Consider the following 9,002-nt stretch of genomic DNA (forward strand, 5'->3'; position numbering starts at 1 on the left):
AGAGGGAAATTTTTAGTGTTTGAAGATTCAGTATGATGTTTGCTGAAAATCTCTTTCACCATGCTTTTTTTTTCTAGTTTTCATCATGAATAGCTATTAACTGTATAAAATTTGTGGCACCTGTTGAGATGATCTAATAAGCTTTCTCCCGTAATCAGTTAATATATTCAATTATATTGACAGGTTTTCACGTACAACTGCTATTTCCTTTCTGGGATAAATGCTACTAATGATGAAGTAGTATCCTTTTTACGTATTGCTAGCATGAGTTGCAAATATTTTATCTAAATTTTTTCATGTGAGACTGTGAGACTGGCCTATAATGCTCTCTTCTCACACTGTCTTAGGCTTTTGAATCAAGACGATGTTAGCCTTACAAAATAAATTAAGGAGCATTTCCCTTTTGCAATATTCAAAACAAGAACTTTCTGGAATTTGAATTGGAGACATTTGACTCTTAAACATATGAAATAATTTGACTGTGTTACACAGTCAATACTGTTTCAATTTAATCCATATATTTAACACTTATTTTGCTCTTGCTTACTTCTTGTGTCTCAGACCTTCCAGCTTGGATCTTTCATTTGAGAAAATTTTCTCCCCGAGGTACTTGCCTAAGGATTTCTTTTTGCTGTTGATGTATCATTCGGGGTTCAACCAGAGAAGAAAAACCCAGTTGGAGATTCTATATATACACATACACACATGAGATTTATGAGAAGGAATTGGCTTACATGATTGTAAGCAAGTCTGAAATTCACAGGACAGGCTGTCAGTAAAGGAAAATCATGGGCAGTCTTGAACTAAGGCCCAAGTAGTCATCTACAAGTAGAATTCTTCTCTTTCTGAAGGAAATCTTATTCCTGTTTTGTTGTTGTTGTTGTTTGCTTGTTTGTTTTGACACAGGCTCTTACTCTGTTGCCCAAGCTTAAGTGCAGTGGCAGGCACACTCAGCTCACTGCAGCTGCAACCTCCTAGGCTCAGGTGATCCATGTTAGCCTCCCTGTAGCTGGGACTACAGGTGTGCACCACCATATCCAGCTAATTTTTGTATTTTTTTTGTAGCAGCAGGGTTTCACCATGCTGCCCAGGCTGGTTAGTCCTGTTTTTAAGGCTTTCCAAGTGATTCAGATAGGTCCATCAATCAAATTATCTAAAATAATCTTCTTCATTTATAGTCAAATGATTAGGAGTTTTAATTTTATCTGTAAAATCCCTTCATAGCAAAACCTAAATTATTGTTTGATGGAATAATTGGGGATGATAGACTAGCCAGGTGGATACATCAATAAAACCAATACAAGCTGGGGTGGGGAGGGGGAAACTTGGTTTCTGTTGGTGAATGTCCTCATGTCACTCAAAATTAAAAGGTGCTTTGTTTGGCAGAGAATTCCAGGTATTTTTTCTCAAGACATTGAAGATATCATGCCAGTATCTTCTAGATTCCATTGTTGCTGATGTGAAGTTGTCAATAAGTTGCTCCTTTGAAGGTATCTTTTTTTCTCTCCTATTTTTAAAAATTTGTTGCAGTTGTCAAAAAAAAAAATTCCCCTTTCTTTAATGTTTCATAGCTGAATATACACTGTGTGTGGGCATAGATTCTTTTTTCTTTATTCAATTTGGATGTTAAGACTTCATAAATTTATAAAGTGGTATATTTTCATTGGTTCTGGCAGTATGCTTTCAACTACTGTCTCTGCTCCATCTTCTGTCTTCACCTATTAGAACTGATGATATGAATTTTAAGACATTCTTACTCTACCCTTTATGTCTATCAACTTCCTATATTTTCTATTTCTCTGTCTTTCCATACCATATTCTGTACAACTTCTTTTTCAAATATATCTTCAGCTTAGCAAATCTCTCTTCATTTAGATCTGATCTGCAGTTACACCCATCAACTTCTTTAATTTCAATTATTACATGCTTCCTTAACAGAAGTTTATTTGCTACATTTTTGAAATTGGCTTTGCACTCTTTTAAGTTTTCCTTCTCTGAACACTTTAAAGCTTGTTTCTTCTTTCAACCTGTAAAACATGGCTATTTCATATTCTATTTCTGATAATTCCAATATTTAAAGTCTTTTCAAGTCATTTTGTCTGTTGTTTCTGATAGCTTTCATTTATGATTTGTTTTCTTGTATTTTTAATCATTTTTAACAGTAAAATTTCCTTTTGGATTTTAGCTGAAAGAATTCTTTGATGCCTGGCTGTAGGTGATTTCCTCAAGAGTTTGCTTCTTCTTGAGATCTAGGGGCACTAACATTTAGGATCACTTTAAATTTGGTTTGAGTTTCGTCAGACAAAATCAGAAAGTGTGAATTCACGTTGCAAATTCCTGTGCAGGCTGACACGTGGTTACTTCTTAGCAGCACTTTTCCCTTCCCCCTACCCAGCACTAATGCTTTGGATGTGTAAGTTTCCCTACAGATCTCCAGGAAACTGAGAAAAGCAGCATCTTTATTTCTAGTTTACTTGTACACTAAGTCTTCTCAGCATTATGGGAACTGGGTCTCCTATTATACTTCTTATCTTGTAAAGTGAGCACTAGGCTTTGACATAAGGAGTTCTTTAAATACTATGTTTTAAATTGTAGCATGTAGGTTATCTATGGATCCCACCCTGCCATATTATCAGAGATAAAACTTCACTTTAACTCTTTCCTTAAAACTATATGCTGCTCTCCTGAGTCAAAGTCCTCTCAAATTTGAAGTATAAGCTGGGCTAAGAGATAACCTGAATAATTCTAGAGCTGTAATGGATCACAAAGCCATAGTCATAAATTTTTTGTACCTAATAAATATTTTTATATTTTTTTCAGCCATATCAGTAGTGTCTTTGAGGATTTATCTGTGTTAGTTTTTTACCAATTGACTCTTCTTTTAGAAGTTTGTGAAACTCTGTCAACAAGAATCTTTTCAATCCTTTCAGGACTATCTTCAAGTATCACTTTTTTAAGAGTGATGAGTATACAGCTGTTTAAAAAGTACTAGAAGACAGCCAATTTGTGCAAGAAAAACTACACTGTCCACATAATTAGTTCTTTGGTTGACCATTTTCATATTTTACATTTAACCTTCTTGACCAAATTGTATTTTTTAAAGGTCCTACACAGATATGTATTTTATTAATGTAATTTCTCTAAGAATGAGGCAGACATTAAGATTTGCTGAGCATCAACAAAGCACCATGTACTGTGCTGAGAGTATACTTGTATTAATTCACATAAAACTTATTATAATCCTTGACATAAACCTTATTATAATCCTGTGAGGTAGGTGGTAATATTTCTATTTTAAAGAAAAAGAAATATATACTAATGAAAAATAGATATTCTGTAATATAGTCAAGATGTAACCCAACTATACATGACTCCTAAAAAGCAAATGCTTCTGTAACAATGAAAAAAAAAAAAACCAGTTTTATTAACTTTTTAATAAAACATTTAATATGGTAAGGATCTAGCTGCAGATCATGATCAAAGGAAAGTAAGTTAGATATTCTACCTACCCATTCAATCCTTGACCCTCATATAATTTAATCTTCACAACTCAGTTTTGATAGTGGAAGATAGTGCCTCTTCTTGATAGAGAAAAATACAAAAAGGTACCGATATTTTACTCAACAAGCAAGCACTGCATGACTAGCTTGGGACTGTACTGTGCTATACTTCAGCATTTATAAAGCATTATCGCTTTATCTTCCTTTCAACCCTGGGAATTAATTCAGTCTATGCTTGGAGACTTCTAGGGAGAAAAAGCTCCAAAAGCAGCCCACCCCATTTTTTGGAAATTGACAAGACATCTCTGATCCTGAAATTCATGCCCCTTAGGTTTGTGTTTAGGATAGCTTTAACCCTTTCCTTAATATAAAACTTCACTTACTGGAAGACAGGTATCTTCCCCACTCCAGAGTATTTTCTAATCTCAGATTATTTTTTAAAATTTCCTTAGAAGTAGTAACATTAATTGTTGTCATGCTGATTTCTTTACTAACCTAATTTGAAGGTTGTTTTGAGTTATATATCTTTGCTTCTAACAATTCAAAAAAATCTGTTAGATTGTCAGCTTCTCAAGGGCATTACTGAGTTTTTATTCATTTTTGTATCCTGGCCCTGAGCACAGTTTATGACACACAGTAGGTCTACATTAAATGCTTAATTCACATAGTAAACTTTACACTTAAAATTGTCATGTGGAATAAGAAAAGCAAGTGTTAGGAACTTAATTCAAATTTTGTATACAGAAACTAAGTAAGACGACCCAGTTTAAGAGACTTGCTATTATAATACAACGGGATGACAGAACCAGTGCATCCAAAATTTCTGAAATCTGATGTCAAGCTACGGCTTTTTTGAAATAGCAATTATATTTTCTGAACCAAAAATCAGGACAAACAGCATAACTATGAGTCTTATTTTTAATTCTGAATTTATGAGTATTAAAAAGTCTTACAAAGCTTAAAAAGTTAAATATTCATTTTATGAATTATTTTATAAACTGTATTACATTGGAATACTCCGATAAAAAATAGTTTGTTTACCATATTGATCCACCATACAAAAACAACTTCTTCTAGGATGCCCTATATAAATAAAACTAGTCTCTTCTTCTGTGAATGTATATCCTTCCTCAATGAGACATTAAGCTCAGTAACATTTGATGAGAAATGTTTTAATAACAAAGTTATTACATAATATTTCTAGAGTGCTTTGTCATAACTAGCTACATAGATACAAAAGAAAGAAAAATTTCCTGAAATTCTAGAAAGGATGCTACTCAGGGTTGTACAGTTTTATAGCAATACAAATGTGTAAAACTGACAATGTTCTGTTACAAAAGAAAAATGTGGATGTCCACTCTTACCTGTTTAAAAAGTTGCAGGTTAACTGCAGTTTCCAGGAACTGTTTCATCACGCTTGAGCGGTGCTTTACAAAACTCTCCTCACAGAAAGTGATGGGCTCACCCTAGATAGAAATAAAGATTTTAAGGGCATCAATAAAAGGTCAGTCAGAGAGAACTAGTCTCTTCAAATAGGTAGGTGGAGAGTGATAGAGAAAGTATAAGGTACAGAATCAACAGCCCCTTCCTTACACAGAATAGTTAGATTTCAGGCTACTAGAAATATTCCTCTACTAATAAGTCTGTACTATAACTTTCTAATCCAGGAACCCATGGACTCTAAAAATTGTTCAATTTTATTCCCTCAATTAAGAGTAAATCCCTTAAAAATAAAGATTTGATGTCATCAGATTGAATTATGAGTACTAAACATACCACACATACCTGAAAATATCCAATAATTTCATTGCATCCTGATTAGAAAACATTGTTACTACAAAAATTGCTGCATGATTTTTCACATTCACACTCAGTTGTTGTGCTCATTAACTTGCTTTTTAATTCATGAAAAAAATTTTACAATCACCTTCCCTTCATGATTGCTAAACAATTCACACTGGATACTTTCTAGGATAAGTCCTACTTGGCACCTGTTTTCATTAATCCTTTGCGCTAAGTAATCATATCTTTGCAAGTGTCTTGTGGTAGCTCTACCAAATGCTCCTCCAAATAAGGAAGGACTTAAATCTCAACTTCTACTGATTCCATTTTTTTTCTACTTATTCCTTTGCACATATGCAGAAAATCATCACCCAATGGCTAATCCCTACCACCTCCTACTTCCCTCATCAGCTTGAACAGCCCCCTTGCCCATTCAACACATACGATAACTGACAACTTTAAGATAAAAATGAAAACACAGATGAATAAAAATGATTCATTCATTACAATGCACCTTATAGCAATATTTGTCATACGAAGAAGGAAAAAAATTAATTTGTCATAGGAAAAAGTTCTAACAGAACTTTGAAAAAAATAACAATTCTAATTTAATCTTAAGGAAGACTCAATGTCTTCACTACAGGTATCTATAAGTAAAATTCTGAAAATAGGTTCCTGTATAAATAAAATAATGAGAGTAACTATCTACGTAATTCAACTATTGCCACTTTCTGATAGTTAATACACTACAGAACTGTACTGTCACATTCAGTAGACACTAGTCACATGTAGCTATGTAAATGTTAATTTATTAAGATTAAATTAAAACTTCAGTTCCTCAGTCATACTAGCCACATATGAACCACTCAGTAGTCACATGTAGCTAGTGGCTACTACATTGAACAGCAGATATAGAACATTTCCGTTAGTATAAAAAGTTTTCTTGGATAGCACTGCTATAGAAAAAAGAAAATAAAGCTCAAACAAATTATTAAAGAAGACAATTTGATAAACTGTTAAGTGGTGTCACCCACCACCAACTACCAGTCAATGATCCATAATAAAAATGTCATTACACATTTTTATACAGATGCTTGCCAATTTTTTTCAGGGGGGCAGGGCCGGAGAGGGTGTCACTCTGCCACCGAAGCTAGATTACAGTGGTTCATTCATAGCTCACTGCAGCCTTGACCTCCTGGGCTCAGGGGATCCTCCCACCTCAGCCTCCCAAGTAGCTGGGATTACAGGCACATGCCACCATGCCCGGTTACTATTTTGTACTTTTTGTAGAGACTGGGTTTCACTATGTTGCCCAGGTTGGTCTCAAATTCCTGGGTTCAGGTGATCTGCCCACCTCGGCCACTCAAAATGCTGGGATTATAGGCATAAGCCACCATACTCAGGCTATTATTGCCAATTGTAAAGAGCTACAGATGATTTTAAAAATACATACTTTTAAAACTGGACTTATTTACATAAATACATCTTGTATGATCACAAATGTATCAGAGGAAGAAAATCTACAATACGCAAGCCTGTTAAAGATAAACGTCTATTGTTTTCTTATCTCTAGCAGTACAAGCATCATACCTAGCTACACTGGGAGCCCAATAAATGTTTTATGATTGAATTCTAAAAATAAAATAGCAAATGAACTAAGCCTTAATCCATATGACATGTCATCTTTGCAAAAATAAGGACAATGTAAAAAATAAATAAAAGTAATTGCTTCTAATGGCAGTTCTGGCATCACTGCTATTACAAAGTAATCAGGACTAATAGGAACTTTAGTTTTTATGCGATAGATTTTTTTCCTTAAATATGTAAAGATGTATTTCAAGGCAAGAAGAAATGGATGAGACTAAAGTTTATCTATGCTTTCTCAAGAGTTGGTCATAATTTAATTATTAGCCTGTGTGAATTAAGCTGGAAGAATTATGTCCTCATTAAGCTTTGAGTACTTTCAATCTTTCCATAGAACAAGAAACAGCTCAGATTTGCTGTCCATCCACTTGCAATGACACAAATCATGGAAAAACTTTGAACTAAATCTTCAATTTGATTGACGTGGTTTGTTTACTAAGAATTTCTGATAACAAAAGACAAAGCACTGACACATTCGAATTTTCTTTCAAGGAAAAAAATAAGTCTTTATTAATAATGCTCTAAAGTTGTATATATTAATACCCAGGAACCTCAATTACTGCCATCATTGGAAGCCTGAATTATTGTCATACTTAGGGCATATGCTATGAAACAGATTATGTTAATAAATGACTCCTTAGTACGAGTTCTTTAAAATCAAAGTTGAATTGAGTGACATGAGAAAAATTCTGCCTATGATTTTAACCAAGGTTATGAATATTTGAAGTTCATGTCATTAACTACATTGTTAAACGTGATGTTTCTCAAAGTGTGATCCAAGAACAGACTTTTTCACTGAGTCTGCAACATTAAAAGTATTTTCATAATAATGTAAGTCATTATTCCCACTCTTTGCTCTCATTTTCTCCTGAGATCCAGCAGCGTTTGCCAAAAGCTACATGGTTGGCAATATTGCAACAGACTGAATATAGAATCGAATATCAGAATCCAGCTGACTTCTATTAAGCCAGATATTAAAGAGATCTGAAAAAAATATAAAACAATGATAATGTTCAGACTAAATTTGTTTAGGAATATAAGAATTTTTCCTAAAAATGTTTTATATTCATATGTAATTAGTTTATATTGCCTTTAAAAGAAATGTTTATTTTTTTCAGTTTTAAATTCCAGTAAGGTCAATATTTAGACATATACCCCACATAAATGAAGGCTTTTTGATAATTTTTAAGAGTATAAAGACATCCAGAGACCAAAAAGTTTGAGAATCACTGAAATACAGCAACAAGCAGAGGTCAAAGGTGACTTCCAGGTTTCTGGATTAAGAGTCATAAAATGACATTATGTATTAGAAACTGGAAATATAGAAAGAAAACCACATTTAAGGAGAAGTTTATAAAATCAATTTTTATTTTTTATAAAATGTTTTAAGTAGTGTTCCTACTGGAGCCTGAGACAGTGGTTCCTGTTCAATTGATTTTCGCAGATCACTCTTAGGAAAAAGGTATTAAGAAAAGCAACATAGGGCAGAGAAAAAAAGTCAAGCAAGAATATGGTCTCAACTGGAGATCAGCTTCACCAAATCCCATGGGAAAGCACCAACTGTACCACAGAGTTGATCCCACTTTGAGGCGGAGAGGCCAGCTTCTTATATCCCTTATAAGAAGTGGTCTTTTCCAATGGTGAGAGGTACAAAGATAAAGGATGAACACAGTCTTCCTGGTGAGGCACCCCCATATAGCCAAGGACAACTTTTTACAAAGGGGCACCAACAAATAGTGGGTATTGTTGGTGCCCTGCCAAGATGTTTGAGAAACACATGAAAATAATGCCAAGTATTAAAGTTGAGCTGATCACTCTACTTACAAAAAAGGACTTATGCAATTGAGAAATACCCATCTATAATTTATTTTTTTAACTGTTGTAATATTCATTCACAGAAAAGTAAATAAACATATGATTCCGTAGAGACACAAAGTAATCAGGTAGAAATATAAAACAATGCAGGCCGGGCGCGGTGGCTCAAGCCTGTAATCCCAGCACTTTGGGAGGCCAAGGCGGGTGGATCACGAGGTCAAGAGATCAAGACCATCCTGGTCAACATGGTGAAACCCCGTC

At 34.1% G+C, this 9,002-nt stretch overlaps 1 protein-coding gene across 4 annotated transcripts in view; it reads right to left on the minus strand.

The window, feature by feature from the left end:
• Positions 1 to 9,002, minus strand: part of DENND1B (DENN domain containing 1B) — a 276,363-nt gene that overhangs the window by 74,301 nt on the left and 193,060 nt on the right. For all 4 annotated transcript variants that reach the window (XM_017506062.2, XM_017506061.2, XM_017506058.2 and 1 more), the window contains one exon: positions 4,865 to 4,966. In XM_017506062.2, coding sequence (XP_017361551.1) covers positions 4,865 to 4,966 — 102 coding nt within the window. The remainder of the gene's footprint in view (positions 1 to 4,864; positions 4,967 to 9,002) is intronic.

This window comes from Cebus imitator, unplaced genomic scaffold (assembly GCF_001604975.1).
Source record: "Cebus imitator isolate Cc_AM_T3 unplaced genomic scaffold, Cebus_imitator-1.0 Scaffold347, whole genome shotgun sequence".
NCBI classification, from domain to species: Eukaryota; Metazoa; Chordata; class Mammalia; order Primates; family Cebidae; genus Cebus; species Cebus imitator.